The 17,015-nt window shown below is 30.5% G+C and overlaps 4 protein-coding genes across 5 annotated transcripts; 1 reads left to right on the forward strand and 3 right to left on the reverse strand.

The window, feature by feature from the left end:
- Positions 1–3,846: 3,846 nt before the first annotated feature.
- On the reverse strand, positions 3,847–6,397 carry LOC134830799 (RNA-binding protein lark). The gene is made up of 8 exons (XM_063844421.1): positions 6,259–6,397; positions 5,840–5,944; positions 5,444–5,700; positions 5,128–5,303; positions 4,753–4,771; positions 4,578–4,694; positions 4,204–4,418; positions 3,847–4,133 (listed from the first exon to the last, which is right to left on the reverse strand). Exons 2-8 carry the CDS (start codon positions 5,928–5,930, stop codon positions 4,040–4,042), a joined length of 969 nt encoding a protein of 322 aa, XP_063700491.1. The 5' UTR covers positions 5,931–5,944; positions 6,259–6,397; the 3' UTR covers positions 3,847–4,039.
- Positions 6,398–6,736: 339 nt separating this feature from the next.
- On the forward strand, positions 6,737–8,098 carry LOC134830991 (group XIIA secretory phospholipase A2). Its single transcript, XM_063844655.1, has 4 exons — positions 6,737–7,173; positions 7,237–7,341; positions 7,422–7,554; positions 7,623–8,098. The coding sequence occupies exons 1-4, from the start codon at positions 7,047–7,049 to the stop codon at positions 7,927–7,929; spliced, it is 672 nt and encodes a 223-aa protein (XP_063700725.1). The 5' UTR covers positions 6,737–7,046; the 3' UTR covers positions 7,930–8,098.
- LOC134831089 (uncharacterized) lies at positions 8,098–8,862 on the reverse strand. Its single transcript, XM_063844772.1, has 4 exons — positions 8,674–8,862; positions 8,504–8,608; positions 8,386–8,422; positions 8,098–8,306 (listed from the first exon to the last, which is right to left on the reverse strand). Exons 1-4 carry the CDS (start codon positions 8,806–8,808, stop codon positions 8,248–8,250), a joined length of 336 nt encoding a protein of 111 aa, XP_063700842.1. The 5' UTR covers positions 8,809–8,862; the 3' UTR covers positions 8,098–8,247.
- Positions 8,863–9,800: 938 nt separating this feature from the next.
- Positions 9,801–16,936, reverse strand: LOC134830641 (dihydropyrimidinase). Of its 2 annotated transcripts, none has more exons than XM_063844306.1 (9): positions 16,903–16,936; positions 14,220–14,507; positions 12,385–12,670; positions 11,973–12,323; positions 11,847–11,917; positions 11,043–11,266; positions 10,556–10,892; positions 10,148–10,493; positions 9,801–10,087 (listed from the first exon to the last, which is right to left on the reverse strand). In XM_063844306.1, the coding sequence occupies exons 2-9, from the start codon at positions 14,268–14,270 to the stop codon at positions 10,008–10,010; spliced, it is 1,746 nt and encodes a 581-aa protein (XP_063700376.1). In that variant the 5' UTR covers positions 14,271–14,507; positions 16,903–16,936; the 3' UTR covers positions 9,801–10,007. The 2 variants fall into 2 exon arrangements, with proteins under 2 accessions (XP_063700376.1, XP_063700297.1); XM_063844227.1 differs by lacking the exon at positions 11,043–11,266 and adding an exon at positions 11,463–11,701.
- Positions 16,937–17,015: the final 79 nt, after the last annotated feature.

Raw genomic sequence — 17,015 nt, forward strand, 5'->3', positions numbered from 1 at the left:
GATTTTACAGGAAATCTGTCATTTTTTTTCTTTACATATTAATTAGTCTTTTAATTTGACCGACTACATTATGAAAATGATATTTATGTACCTATTGTATAAATATTTACATAAAATAATTAAATTTCATTTAAATGTTAAAGTTTATCATCAATCAATATTTAATTAAATTTCAAGAAAAATGTCTCACAAAATCAAGCTCATGATAAAAAATTAAAATATAAACATATGTACTTGCTTATCGACTAATAACGTGTTCAGTTCGTTTATTTTAAATGAAACATTAATACTTGCATGATAAAATCAACAGGTTCCATCACATATGTATTTACCTAATCACCACCAACAACTCAACACCACCTATAAAACACTATGAAATTTTTGAGAAATATAAAACATGTAAATATAAAAGTAGAGAAAAAAGATTTCCTATCGAACAAGACATAATTATTAGGCGCCTTTTTGTTGAACTTGATCGTTTTACACGGTTTTGTATTCATTTGATATTAATGTTTATTTTTTTGTGTGTGACTGTTAGCGCCAGCTCAGTTATTTTTTGCTTGTTTGTTTTTTTTTTCATTTTGTTCCACTAAGCTCCAACATGCTAAAGTAATGCGTAAATGTTTTCAAGTTTTAAGTAAACATTCTTATAAAATTACTGTAAACTTTTAAAGAAATTTGACCGACTCTAATATGCAGATTTTTATTATAGACGTTATTTATTTTCGGAATAACTTGTGTTTTATTATACTTTAAAAGTGTATCATTTTTGATTTTACTGTTCTTCTGATTTTATTATACGACTAAGTCCTCTCAGATGTTTTAAAAGGAACTAATTTAGTTATATCACTGAAAATATTAACTTTCACAAGAACTTGCGGTGTCAAAGAATTTACGCATCTAACACAAATGAACAGTATTGCGAGGTAAATATTATTTTTTTGTAGTCAAAACATCATAATAATAATTTTTAAAAAATGATACAGCAATTCATTAATGTTATTCGATATATTTAACAATATTATAAATTTAGTTTCAGCATAAATTTCAGTTTCTGTTAACCAAAACAACGATAATAAATTGAAATTGTTTATTATTTTTGCACTAACATCCTGTCACAACAAAAATAAATGTTTTTTCATTAAAATTCTTACTTTTGTGATAATTAATATTTGTTTTTATTTTAGATTTCACTTGAAGAAATGCAGAGACATACAAAATATGTATGTTTCTATTTATAAATAAATATCATAAGTACACATTCAACAATGTTGTTTATGCACTTTAAAAAAATATTAGCATAAAAATGTAATGATCAAAGGAAAAGAATGAAAAAACGTAGACAAACTCAACTCATAAAATGGGACGGACGACAGGCGCCAAGTAATTCTACACGGAACAAAAATCATCATACATACGTATGTATTTCTACACATATATATATGAATATTATTTTAAGAAGGAAAAAAATAACACACAAACAGCATCCACATAACATAAGAAACAACGACATAATAAGTGTTGATGTTCAGTGTAAAATATGCTTGCAGAAGCATAACGTGCACAATATTTGCGGTTATTTTCATCAGTAGTGCGTATATGTAACGAATGCCAAATACTATTTTTGCAATTAAATTAAATATTATTTTTTTTTTATTGTGAATGATATTAAAATCTTTCAATTTCATATCATTATATATTAATAAATCGAATGATTACATTTTTTTAAACAAATATCTTCAAAAAAAAAACATGAAAAAATCAAAGAAAACATGAATTTAATTATAAAAAAAAAACTATTTTTTATTCAACATGTGTCTTTAAAAGTTTGAACACATGGTTCAAAAATTATTCAATAATTTTATAAGTATATAGAGTAAGTACTAAATGTACTTTATACATAAATTTTATTTCACTGTTTACCAGATTCCTAGCCACAGCCATTAAAAATTCAATTCAATTTGTTTCGCACATTTTTAATAATATCAGATTTTAATCATGTGTCATGTCGTTAGTTTATCAATGAGAAAATCTTCTTTCTTCCTTTTTGCCGAATCTCGTTCTTGTTTTATGCAACAAGCGCGTGTGATTTTAATATTCGCCAAATAACATCACATATTTTTTGAAAGATATTATCATGCAAGTATCTGTCAATTATTCAACTGAAAGTAATAATAGTTGATCTTTTCTCAATCATATTATTTCTATGCAATCAATTTGCATATATATATACATATATATATTTAACACAATGCAAGTAAAAATACATGTTTTTATCTATCTTTAATATTATATTTCATTCACTCATTCATTGATCCGATAATTGTGATGACTCAGATCATATCGACAGAAAACATTACACACAAAAATTGTTTTCTATGATTTTAAAATGTTTAAATATTGATTGAATGATAAGATATGTAGGTATGTATAATCTAAACTTTAAGATTTTGTTATTCATTTTTTTAAACCTTTTTAGTATAAAATATATATATATTTATTTTTTTAATTGTTCAAACACTATTTTTTAATTAAGGCACTTATGTTTGCGAATTAAGGCACTTTTACACAATGTACTATTTTAAAAATTATTTGTTCAATTATTTTTTTCAATTTTATCTTATTTTAAATCCAATATTTTTTTCAAATACACGTCTTAACAACTCAACGTCTCAACTCCAACTGAATGAGTTACTTTTATAAAAGTAATTAGTAACAGACGAGACGTAAGAAATATTCATACATATATACATTTATTTATACATAGTGTTTGTTGAGTTACTATTTAAACTAAGATATTTCGTATGAATGAAAGTGTTGTACATATGTTAAGACATGAGTGAAGGTGAGTAGGTCGGTACTTTTACGGAAGAGATTATTTATGCGACTCACTGATAAAAAAACACCAAATTTTTAACTTTAATTCATTAATGTATTTTAATTAATTTTTCAAAAGAGAAAAATTTAGATTTTTACATCTATTTCAAAATTTCCCAGAAGTAAAAAATCAACAATTTGTAACATTATAGAGAAAAAAAAATATTAAAATTCATAGGAATTAAAAAAAACTAGTTCAAATTGTCCATTCTTAGATGATGATGTAATGTACAATGATTTGTACTTATACGTATGTACCTAATTTACTATTCACCTTATACTTTTATCTTCGTGTGCGAGTAAATTGACATGCCATGCAAAAATTATTTATTAGAATCAACCGGTATGAATAATAATTTGATTGATACACAATATTTACATGTATAGTAAAAAGGCAGACCTTCTGTCTCCATGCCATCACGCCATGTTATAGACAACGCAAAAAATAGTTGTTATTAAGTTATTTTTTTTTATTTATTTATATTGACGTATAAATGTTAATAATAATTTATACGTTTAGTATTCAAATAGAATGTCAGAGAAAAGTATTTAATAATCACAAATTAAATTGAAATTCTTACTTACATTTGTACGAAGATTGGTAGCTTTTCTAAAGACTAATTATTGAGTGGTTAAGTTATATATTTTTACTTTATTTTATGTTTATGAATTACAAGAGCTGACATTTTATGTGATGATAAACTAAAAAAATACTACATTCATTATATTTAGCGTATGTTTAATGATTTTTAACAATTTATTTCTATTATGAAATGAATGAAAAATTTGCCGGTTTATGATTAAATTCCTCGAATGAAATAGACAAATGTTTTTTCTTATTGGCATTTTTTATAAAAGACTGAATTTACATAACATGTATGTATTAAGACATAATTGTTTTTTTTTTGAGCAGACTGTTCGCGTTTAAGGAAAGGCGACACAATAAATTGATTCCTAAAATCTATTGAGTTGTTTAAAAAATAGTAATTTCGTTTCTTTTTAATCATGATACAATTCATGTGTGCTTATATGTAGTTGTTTTAAACACTATATCTTAAGTTCTACGAATATTTTCAGTAAGCTGTTTATAAATGTTGAAACCAAAGCAACGCTTTTGAATGGATAGTCAATCATAATTTAAACAGATTTAACTTTGAAACATTCAATAAGGTGCGTAACGGTGAGGTGTCGGAGATATTCCACGCATGCCACCACGTCTTTCCTCAAATGAATCACGACTAAAGTCCTCATACACTCTGAAATGATTTAAATTAACAATTACATATAACATACTAAGTATGAACAACCTAATATTATTGTACTCACCCAAAGCCACGCATGCTTCTCGATGGCGGACTTCTTCGACTAAACATTGTTTCCATGCGAGATCCGCCACCGTTTCTTGGCATTGACATTGGTCCCATGTCACGTCCACCTCTCATGCCGCCTGGATAGTCTCGGGTACCGCCTCTCATGCCAGAGTAACGACGTTCATATAAATCTGCTTCATCATAGCGCCGACTATCGTAGTAATCAAATTCCTAAAATAAATTGAGATTATTTGTTAGTATTTCAAAACATATTTAAATGTTTTTGTTTTTAAGATTCCAATATCTACTCAAATTATAATTTTGACACAATAATTTACAAAATTTCCGAAAAAGAGTTAAATAAAGGTAATCTCGATGTGTTTTTATTACCCGGAATCCACTCATCATCCGATCTAAGAATGGCGGCGGCGGTGGTGGTGGATACGCTCCCATTCGAGGAAAACCGGCGTCGCGACCCCTGTCTGAGAAACCCAATCGTGGACATTCCTAAAATACGATTTTCATTAACATTCAGAATTGTAATACAAGATTTCTTTCAACTCGCCTTGCTCCAGTGACCCGATCTGCATTCACGTGTCATTGCCGTTAAATGAAATGAGCGCCCAGATAAAGTAAAATAAATAGGAAACATGAGTTAGTGAAGATTCATATTTTTGTTCGAGACGAATCTGAGTCGAGGGTACACTATAACCGTAAAACTGTCTCAGATACGTCTTTAAAACACGATAAATTGATAAATTTCGCGTCAAACGCTTTGCGTGACTCTTGATCAAAACCGATTACTTCGAATGGAAGGCAGTGTTATGTAGACTTTTTATCCTTATCGAGTCCGAAAAATTCTTGTGAACTGAGTCTTTTAAAAAACCACGAGGACAAAAAGTCTACATAGTCCTATTCGGTAGTATATTCGCGAAAGTACCTTCCACAACGATAACATTGTTCTGGATCGCCCATTCCTGGTTTTTGTCGTACGCGGCTCGTGCTAACTTGAACTTTGATCGGTTGACCGTCGACCATTTGTCCATTAACTTCACGAATGACATCGTTAACATCGCCATTAGGCTCAAGATGAACGAATCCGTAGTTACGAACAATCTGTATGTGCAAAAGTTAAGAGAGGGTAATGTGATGAATGACGTTTCGCTTGGGTCCTCGTGTCACCCGCAGACCGATTTGCAGTCTTGGGTGACTTTCGAACAAAAACAAAAGAAGGTTTAGAGGAAGAATTTTCATACATCACATTCAATGACATTTCCGAACTTTCCGAACAATTCCCGAACTTGCGGCGCACGAGTCTGATCCGTCAAATTGCCGACAAATATTTTCGTGGTATTTGAGTTTGGGGCGCGACGTGATCGCGCAGCTTCAACTTTAATCGCCTGATTATTGATTATGTATCCGTTTAAATTTTGCATTGCGTCTCGGCCCTGCTGTTCGTCCTTCATGTGTACGAACCCATAATTTTTAATCGTTGAGCACTCGACAACTTCGCCTTTTAGTTTGTGTGGTAAAAAAAATATAATTCGCAGAAAACGAAATAATTATACGACGAAATCGAAAACTCGCTATTAACGCGAATCGACGGCAGTCAAAATATTAAAAAAATAAAAAACCTAAGTAGTTGTACTTACCGTATTTTTCAAAGAGAGCTTTCAAGTCAGATGGTTGTGTCTTTTCATCCACATTTCCAATGAAAAGTTTGAATGTTCCTGCTCCTGGCATTTTTGAACGAATATCTAGGAGAAAAAAACAAAAATGTGCCTAATTATTTCGGGACAAAATCTTCCGCCATTACTTGAATTAGCGGGCCGCCTGTTCGATTTATGGTTTTTTTGTCTGGCTTGAAAAAACACATCTCGCAAGCGTTTTTCTACATTTCTTAACTAAATTTTGGGCCACAGAACTGCAAAGCGGACATAATTTGTGGTAAAAGGTCGAGAAAAATTGAGGACAAACATTACGACGTCACTATTTTTTCAATCCAGATTTTTTTGTAATTTGAAGTAAATTCTTCATAATCCCCAACAAATTGATGCTCAGTAGTACTTACATTAGTGCCTTGGATGATTTATTTTAATTTATTTCACGTTTTTTATTGCTTTTTCACAATTAATTCCAAATCGACAACGCTCCGAGAAATTGATTTGTTCAACGAACAAGCTTTCTACTGTTTTCTAACCGAATACATGTCACTACCCAAACTACTTAGGGCGCCATCCATTTACGGCGTCCGATAAAAATGGACATTTGGGAAACTTTCTCAATTTTCCACGTACATTTTCCAAGAATTTTTCTTATTTTTTTTTTTCAAAACCTTCTCATAGCTAAAGCTAAACTTGACAAACTACAGAAAACCCTAAAGAGATTTGCAAAGCAGAATTTAAGTTATTTCGTTACAAATTTTAAAAGGATTTTAATTTTTAATTTTCTTTCAAAATTTAAACTGTATCGTGGTGTTAGCTCACAGTTTGCCCAATTTCTTCTTTAAATAATAAATACTTTTATAGCAAATGTAACTAATTTTAATTAATTTTAAGTATCAAAAATTACGCCGGTGTGAAACGTCATGACTCCTCTATATTTATTTACATTCTTACTCTCATATCGTGCTTATCCATCGACTGTGTTCGAGATTTTTCACTCGCATCTCAGCATAAAGTTTTCATATTAATTATTGTCACATAATGTTTTCTGAGAGTATTCTCTGAAAATAGTTGCCAAAATAACACGTCAGAGGAAAATTCACCGAGAAAACTCTCAGTTTTTCGCATAATTTTTCATGCAGTTTCTTGGGGTGATTTGAGTGAGACCAAAAATCTGATGAAAATCTGATTCAACATGCAGATTCCGTATATGAAAGTAGCGATTTACGTGTTGACCTTCCTTGGATACTGCTATTCAGGAGCAGGAAGTGGACTTTTAACGACACTAAGAGATTCTATTATCGCCGCAGAAGCTGTTTTTGGTAAGACATTTTACCATTTTAATGTTGATTTTTAGTTTTCAATTTGTATTTTTCGTTTACTAGGGGATGTCTTCCATAATTTAATCGCAGCCTCGAAAAAGTTTACATTTTTGAATGAAGTGTTTGACAAAGCAGTGGAAGAAAATTGCGTGTTTAAATGTCCAGAAGGTAAATAAGACGTGGTTTGGTGCATTGTTTATTGTGTAATTCATTCAGATAAATTCGACCTTGAATTTTTTTCTACGTAGATTCGATTTTACCGGTGAAGAATAAGTTGCATACTCCTGCTTTTGATGGATGTGGCTCACTCGGATTGAAAATTGACACGGAATATTTGCCATCTAAGGCTATGGAAGATTGTTGCAATGAACACGATGTGTGGTAAGTCCTTTCCGCCCATGTTGTTGTTGTTTTTAATATAAATATTCATTTTTTTTTGTTGTTTGTAGTTATGATACGTGCAACAGCGATAAAGAGCTTTGTGATTTAGATTTTAAAAGATGTCTTTACAAATATTGTGACGCGTACGAGAAATCTGTGGCTGGAGGTGTTATGGTCAAAGGATGTAAAGCAGCAGCAAAGATGCTTTTTACAGGAACACTGACCTTCGGTTGCAAAAGCTACTTGGATTCCCAGCAACGTGCATGTTATTGCCCTCCTCCAAAGGGAGATTTTCCGAAAGATAAGAAGAAAGAAAAAGACAACAAACAAAAGAAACCAGCAAATTACGGATGGAAAACTGGAAGTGACTTATAGTACGATTCTTGCTTGTATCGTATAAGTTTTATATATAAGTACCTCTAATTTCATAACGAATAGTGTGATATGATATTAAAGAATCTTGAAATTTGAATTAAAATTTGAGAGTTAATTCTAAAGAAATTCAAAGAATTTTATTTTATCAACATTTGCATACATGTCCAATGGATTTCATATAAAAAAATATTTATTTTTCAAAAAAATAAGATAAAATAAATTAAAATAATATTTTCTAACCAAACACTTTAAAATCCTCACTCAAAACGAGAGAGTTTCATGATATTGTCATTAATCAGTCTGCGGAAAGACTTCAGATTATTCAACTAGCTTTTGCAATTCTCCGTTGTTGTAAAGACGTTTGACGTCATCGCCACCTATAAATTAAAACGATAGAAATATGATTCATTACTACTTAGTTGATATACACAAAAAATGATAGCAACATTATCTTACCACCAACAAACTTCCCGTCAATGAACACACGGGGAACCTGTACAAAAAAAATCGATAATTTTGAAAACCACGAAAAAGATTAGTGACCAGAATGAAAGATATAATATAAAATACAAACACTTGTGGCTCCAGTCATTTCTCCAAGTACAGCTTGAATTTCCCTACAATCATCACGATCTTCGAGTTCTACTGCAGTGAAGCTTTTGTTCAGCTTTTTAAATTGCTACAAAATAAAAACATTTTATTAAAAATATTTATATTTTTCATAAGAAATTCCATGTGTCATACTTCTTTTGCGGTCTTGCAGTAAGGGCAATAAGATTTGGAGAAAATGACGATTTTGTCACTGGCAATTGTCTTTTTGACAAACTCTGCTACAGGTCCACTCATGTCTGCGGCTGCTCTAGAACTACCAATACCCATTTAAAAAATATGAATCAAATGTAAACACTATGCAGTTCTGATTTTGATGTTTCTAATGTCACATAAGGCCAGTGAAAGTTACATATATCTTTCCAATCTTTGTTGCTCTTCAAATCTTTTAAAATATTTAAATAAAATCTAATCATAAAAAAATCTCTTAAAATAAGAGTTTTTGGAAAAAAATGATATTGCTCACGTGTTTTTTTTAAATCTTCTTCTACATTTCAATAGAAAACGTCTTATTAAAGAGAATTTCTTTTGTTTTTGTATAATTTTATTGTAAACAGTCTGATACCCATATGAAAAAGATTTTTGAGCTAGAGGAGAGGTTTGATGGTTTAACGTCTGTTTTAACATAGGATGTGTTAAACTCGATTACATTTTTCATTAATTATTTGAAAACTTGATATTTCTAACTAAATTTTGTAAAAATATATAAACTACATCCGTTTAATAATAACGATCTTAATTATTGATTTAAAATTCACAATTTTTGAAAAAATTATCAGTAGAACGAATTTTCAACATTTCAATGAATTGAATTATTAAAACACCTTCAACAATTTTTCAATCAGGGAATCAATATACAAGTTCAGAAAATGAAATGATTATGGTCAAACAAAATAATATCTACATAAAGTTCTAAAGAACCAACCTTGTAAATATAAATACCGTTAAACAAAATTCATTACTCACCTTTTTTTCTTAGAAATTTTATTGAATAGATCTAAATTAAAAAAATCCGTCAGTGAAAATGTGTTTATGCTTTTATTGATGTTTTTTTCTTTGATTACAAGCTTTTTTTCATTATAAGATTATTGTTATATTACTATATTTATGATCTAAATAAATACACTTACAGAGATATCAAATTTAGTAAAACACTTTAATTTTCAAATTATTTAAATATTTATAAAAAAAACTTGCTTAATAATATTTCTTACTATTTTGATTAAAGCATTGCAAAAAAATAGAAAACAAGTTAATGCACATTTGTCATTATTTTAAACATATTCTATAGTACGAAAAATCTTATGAAGCACCTTTGGATTATCTTGTTTATGATAATTAGGAAATAGTTATTGTAAACTTTACATTGTGAGGGCTTCTTAAATGTAATCATTATGAATATAGTGACTTAGTAATATGTGTTTGTCCAACATAGTAAATGCTATATGTAAGTATGCAGTGACAATTGGTTACCACAAGCCAGAACTTTTTCCGCCTGGAGGAGCGCGTACACGAATGCTCCTTCTTGGTCCATCTTTATCGAGTTCCTCTGTAATGTAAATATAACATTTTAGATTTTTTTTAGCTCAGTGTTGATACTATTACTTACCGCTAATGGAGAAAGATGATTCCTGCATGTTACGTGATCCAGGAACCATTCCACGAGCAGTGTGACAACTGGCAACAGATGCACCAGAGACACTTTGTGGTGGCTCCACGAATTTCGGATGAAGATCTTCGGCTTCAGTCAATTCTTCCTCGAGTTTCAAATTTTCCAATCCATTGTGATCGTCTACCTCGTTATTTTTGACACCGTTACTTTCATAAACGTATGGAGGGTGCACTGGAGTTGGTAGAAAAGCACCCTGTCCTTCAGCCACTCGAAGATTTTGATCGTCCACACTAACTTTGCCACGAACAATAACGAACTCTGGAACTCCATGGCATTGCAATCCCTATAAAAAATGTTTTTTTTTAAATAAAAATTTCGGGTAATTAAAATAAAAATTGAAATTACTTCAAAAATGTTGAAATCACACGCTTGATGATGAGTCTTGGCTGAAATAACTCGAGTTGCTTGGCCATTCCATACGACGATGTCAGCGTCAGATCCAACTGCGATTCTTCCCTTTTGTGGGTAAATGCCGAAAATTTTTGCTGCATTGGTACTGGTAACAGCTACAAATCTCTGTGGATCCAAAAGTCCAGATACAACACCTTTTTCCCATACAACAGACATACGGTCTTCGACACCGTTAACACCGTTTGGTATTTTTGAGAAATCGTTTTTGCCCAATTCTTTTTGCTCTTTGTTGAACGTGCAGTTGTCACTACCAGTTGTTTGCAAGTCATCACTAAGAGCGAATACAAAAATTATTTATTATTTTGATATTTTACAAATTTAGGTATATTTTTCCCACAATCACTAAACACATGCCAAATAAAATAGAAAAATTATCCCAAAAAATATGTTATGATAAAATTAGTTAACAACAATCGCTTACATTGCTAAATGTTTAAGTAAAGCTCTTGGCGTTTCTGGATCATTTCTAATTGGTGGGCTCGTAATGAAATACAACTTATGTTTGTCCTTCACACCTTTCAAGGAGCATCCCAACGAGCTAGCCAATGTCTCACCATAAACATTCACTCCACGGCGACGAGCACGCATGATGGTCTCCGATGATAATTTACTAGAGACCCGTGTAACGTACAAGGGTGCTTCGACCTTTATGTTATGTCAATGTTAGAAATGGTTTGATTAAAGTTAGTTAAATTTATGTGTTTTTATGTATGTGAAATACTCAAAGCATTAAAGCGATATGATAATGTATTATTAGATCCCAAAATATTGTTAGAGTTAACATGACGCCGCAATGGTTAAGTAATACAAAGCAATTACCACCCAACTAAGATGTACTTACGAAGCAAGGGCTTTTACGAGGAAATCTGGAGTTTCTGGATCGGGTCTCAATGGTGGGGATAGTACGTGTGCCGCGGCATGATGCCAGCATTTATCATAGTAATGGGTGCCATCTGTGCCAACAGCGGCAGCAAGAGTCTCCCCATAAATACCCTTATTATTGTATCGCTTACGTGCTCGAGCAACTTCAATTGCAGCACTTTTGGACATGACATGTACTACGTATAGGGGACACTTGGCCTAAAAATGGCCATTAAGAATTTATTTAATTAATAAATTTGCTTGCGAGTGTCAGAATATATTTTTTTCAATCAGTTTGAATTTACTGATAAGACGTATAAAAACAAAAGTAAAGTCTCTTTTATGGCGATTCTAAAAAAATTACCTGATGCGCGATAACACAGGCACGATTAACTGCTTCGGCCTCGACTTCTTCACTCCGAGATAGTTCATGACCTAAAATTTGTTCATGCTAATTAATGGGTTTCAATTAAAAATATGATATTCTCACCTTCAGGTCCAGTTATTCCCTGTTCCAGCAATTTCTTGACGTTCTTAGCGATGATGTCACCATTTTCAGCATGCACTTGAGCAACTGCCCCCAATTCCTTGCACCTTTCAAAAACTTCGTACAACTCGGAATCGTTGAGCATGAAAAGTCCTTTGTACGCCATAAAAACTTTGAACGAATTTACTCCGCGTTCTCTGCAGAGAATGCCCATCTCGTCGCTTACTGATTTTGACCACCACGTGATGGCAACGTGAAATCCATAGTCACAACAGGCTTTGCCGTCCGCCTTGGCACGCCATTCATCGTAAGCTTCCAACAATGACTGTCCCTTTTCAGGTATCACAAAGTCAACTAAAAATGAGTTGGTATAATTGAAAGATTTTTGTGTCAGTTAGGTTCAATCTTTACTCACTTATACTTGTAGTTCCTCCAGCGATTGCTGCTTTGGTGCCCTGATAAAAATCATCAGCAGTTGTAGTACCACCAAATTTGAAATCCAAATGGGTGTGAGGATCAATTCCACCTGGAATCACGTACTTTCCTGCAGCATCAATAATCCGAGCACCTCCCGGAACTACAAAGTCCTGACCATTGCCCACATACTTGACTTTGCCATCCTCAATGTAGACATCGCCGTTTTGAACGCTATCATGGTTGACAATTTTGCCTTTTTTGATGTAAATGCGGTTTTGTGCACTCTGTAAATGAAATAATATTGTCGGTAGTTTTAATTATATTAATTTTCATTGTGCTTATTTTTGTCACTTTACGCTTTGATGCTTACGTACAAATACATATGTCGTTTTCATTAAATTCTAGATTTTACAAAAATTTCATGTTTTTTTAAATATTCTTTGTTTGCTCTTATTTCTACCTTTAAACATGACCCGTATGCGTGAGTATTCGTCGTGAAAGTAATAACTTTAGCAAAAAAAAAAAAATACTTATCATTTTGAAGCATGCAAACATTAGGTCATTATTTTATGAATTTTTTTACGCACAACTTATACATTTCTTGTAAACTTATTAATCATAAGTTTATAAGTGATTTATTAAAACGGATATGGAATTGTTTTTTATCGAATTAGGTTAATTAATTGCAATAAAAATATTTCATGACACCAATTTCGGCTTATACGCATTGAAACTAAACACAACTATACTTAATCGCGAGTTCATTGCCCATTGTTGCCCTTGCTCAATAAATGTTTGTGAGAAAAATGTATGTACATATTTATTTATAAGCAACAAAATATTTGTTTTGCGTTACCACGAACTTAGAATCACTTTCGTTTTTCTTTATCGTTACATGTCTGAAACATTGATTTTCCTCAAATCATCATGCATAAATTTTATTTTTGTCTTTTATTGTTCAATTTGGCAAATGTTCAATACATGTCTACAATGAAATGCCGGTTCATACCAGGAACTGACTTTTTTTCTTTAATAAAGTACGAATTCCTAAAACAGATTCATGTCTAACTTTGACTCAGTGACAAAAACTCGAAAGCATTTGCGTGTTTGTTGATATTCTACGTAATGGTAATAATAAACAAAATTTATGTTGAAATATTTTTAACATGCTCAACCGTTCTATTCTACTTTTGCATGTATTTTCGCCCATTAAAGAGATAAATGAAAGTATTTTTGTACATGTTGAAGGCATTTAACAATTCGTTGATGAAGTAGATTAACTTCCATTTTTTTCATGCTTTGGTGAATAAAGTATAAAGTTGATCCCATAAATCTTTAAAAAGAAATATTTTTCTGGCGAAAATTTCTTTAATTTTTTTTATTAACTCCTAAAACATGGAACATTTTTATTCAGAATAAATCAATGGGGATATGATTTAAATTATTTTCTTTTTGTAGAAAAAATGTGCCACTTATTTTGATGCTTAACGTCAAACCTTACCGTAAAAGCACTTGAACCATCAACTTTTACATAACTGTTATTTTGTAAGAACAAAATAATAATACATATCTATATGTATAATTGAATTTGTTGAAATATAAAGATCTAATCCATAAAAGTCAATGAGGCATTTCCAAGCGATTCGTTGAATGGATCAAAAACGTGACTTAACGGAAAAATAACCATTTGCAGAAAAAAATATTATCAACGATAAATTAATAAAGTACATATTTATCAACATTAACAGTAGCTAATAATAGACACTTGAAGTAGCTTCACATAAATAGGTAAAGTCTATCATTAATGTCCAATAAAAAGTGGAGGTTAATTACCTGTAAATGAATGGGGACCTTTTTGACTGGTGCTTTAGGTTGATCAGCCATCGTTTTGGTTACGTCGTTGCTTTTTTTTTGTAAATTACTGCTCTTCTTTGTATGTTTCTTTGGTTGTTTGCACAATGGTGTAACACTTTATGTGTTTTTTACTTCAAATGATATTCCCGTTGGATAGTGGTTTAGCTTTAACTGCTTGCTTGGTTGGCTGTAAGCGTTGAAAATTGTAAAGGTACTGTTATACTGTTGTAGTTTCTATTCTTTCACTCAATGTACTGTTGGTACAAACTGATTGAATAAATGTATGAAAAGTAACAGAAGAATTCAATATAATTACGAAGCATATTTTATGATTGATTTAAAAACAACATTTATAGTTTAGGATCCGTTTTCAGCCACACACATTAACCAAAAGAAACTTATACTTGAACCGCATAATAGAATTTTCAAGGCGCTTCTACACTCGAAAAAGAAACTCGTTTGCTTCCACATTTGATTTTCACTTAATAAATTTTATTTTTCATTTTGTATCAAATCTAAGCCTCTAAGATTTTTATTCATCAATACAATTTTTATATTTTTGTGTTAACAGTTTGATTATAGTTAATAGATTTTATCAACTTTAAACTTAAAACTCAAAACTTAAAGAAAATATTTTCCAAAATATATTTAAATTTTCGGAAAAATACGAATTTTTAATATTTTTATAATCAAAAAATGATAACAAATTTTTTCCAGAATTTTTTCCACAAATTAAGTATGAAATTTACCACATATTTTTTTAGACAGCATGTGTTATTTTTTAACGCATTTCATTTAAACTTCATCTCTATTTTCCATTATTAATTTTTATGTTGCACACATTCTTATTCTTCACTTTTGTATCTCCATCCGGTTAGTAATGAAACAATCCGTTTGTTATTCACTATTTTTCGATTGTCAAGAATCTAATTTGGCTTAGCGGAAATGCGATCAATTACTAAACTAATGTGGAATTATTGTTTTTAAGAATTAGGTAGAATACATTTTGAAAAATTTTTTAAAAACTTTTTTCATTGTATCTTTTAATTACAGTTTGAGCATGTAATAGTTATATTTTATTAATTCAATGACATTCACATTCTGTTTAATAAAAATCTATATCTCAAAATCCATATTGTTGACTTATTTATTAAAAATCACTATTTATAAATAATAAACAAGTAGGTATTATGACAAGAACATCACATGGTGAAAATGCAAGTTTTTATGATATGTTTATTAAATAATATTTTTTAAAACTTGTTATATCACTCTATTACGTGTGTTACGTAAAATAAATACCCGAACATGTTTGCAAAGAAAACACTAGATTATAGAAAGAGAACGCCGAAGATTTCTTCATATAGTATATTTTAATAGCCAATAAATTGCAATCCAAATGTTGTTGGTGGGAAGTTATCTTAGTATTTATACAATATTTGAAATTTGTTAATCAATTTATTTATTTTTTTTTTAATAATATATATGGTTTGTAGCAACAAGTCTCCCCTGCACTCCCTTAAAAACAATCTGGTAATTATTGCTCCCGAAGGAATTATTCGTCTTATAAATAAATATCTTACAATGTGTTAAACACGAAATTTTATTTGAATTGTCAGTTTCATTCTAATACCGGCGTCGAATACATAATTTATCAAATATATACAATACAACTGTTCTCTTAATCCAAAAGACTCGTATAATCTCACGTATGCATATAAAATAAACGGAACTACTCATTGCACATGATCTACATAATGTTGAACCGCACCCCTATGTGTCTTGTACACTTGCACACAATATTTTTTGTTCCTTGAATATACTTGATCCATAATAGAAGGGATAAATAACAACATACATATTTTGAGTATGAAAAAAAACTTCATTCATAAATAAAAATAAATGATAATAATATGATATAGTCGCATAATTTTTCAAAAGTGTTTCGGTAGTCTACGAATTGCGATTAAAAAAAATAGTAAGGGGGAGATGAAAAAGTTTCTGATGATGCTCAAAAATAGTTTTATGACCCTTTTTTATTACGGTTAAAAAATTTCTGATTCACAATTTTTTTTTTCTAAATAAAAAGTTCTATTCTTAGAAGTTTTATGTGTGCAACATTTGCTATTATAATTCATAAAAATAATGTTATAATTAAGTTTCACCAATTTTACACTTGACATAACAAAAATGGACATGCGGTAGACGCATATTTGAATTTGCAACAATTGGTTCTGCAAATGAAAATCGATAATTTATTTTTACACACGGCGACGTTCAAAATTCCTTCCTATATAACTTGGAATTATTTATTAATAGCATTAGAAAACTTTGAATGCAGCACAACACTCTCTTTATCTCATCGTTTATTATTTTATTACGTGAACGTATTATACAACAATAATAATAATTTTTATGAAATATAAATACATAATAAAAACTATACACAGGAAGGCGCAGAAAAATTTTCCGACACTTTATTCACTATTTAATTAATCAATTAAAATATTTTGCACTTTTTTTCATTCTCGTTCATACGTTTTTGTCGTGAGATTTTATGTTTTTCTAATAGTTTTTTTTTCATTTTCTTTTGGTTAATGGCGTGCGTGGAAATTTTCTCCCTACATATATTTTCTCTATGATGAATTGTGTAGACACTTACAATTTCCCGCAACGAAAATACGACCTATCTGAACCACGGTGAAAACTCAACTGAATTTGACGGTTGGAAATTACGGCAAATTGAGTGATTTAAATGGTGAGTGGTATATGCAG

This window comes from Culicoides brevitarsis, chromosome 1, assembly GCF_036172545.1.
Source record: "Culicoides brevitarsis isolate CSIRO-B50_1 chromosome 1, AGI_CSIRO_Cbre_v1, whole genome shotgun sequence".
NCBI lineage: Eukaryota > Metazoa > Arthropoda > Insecta > Diptera > Ceratopogonidae > Culicoides > Culicoides brevitarsis.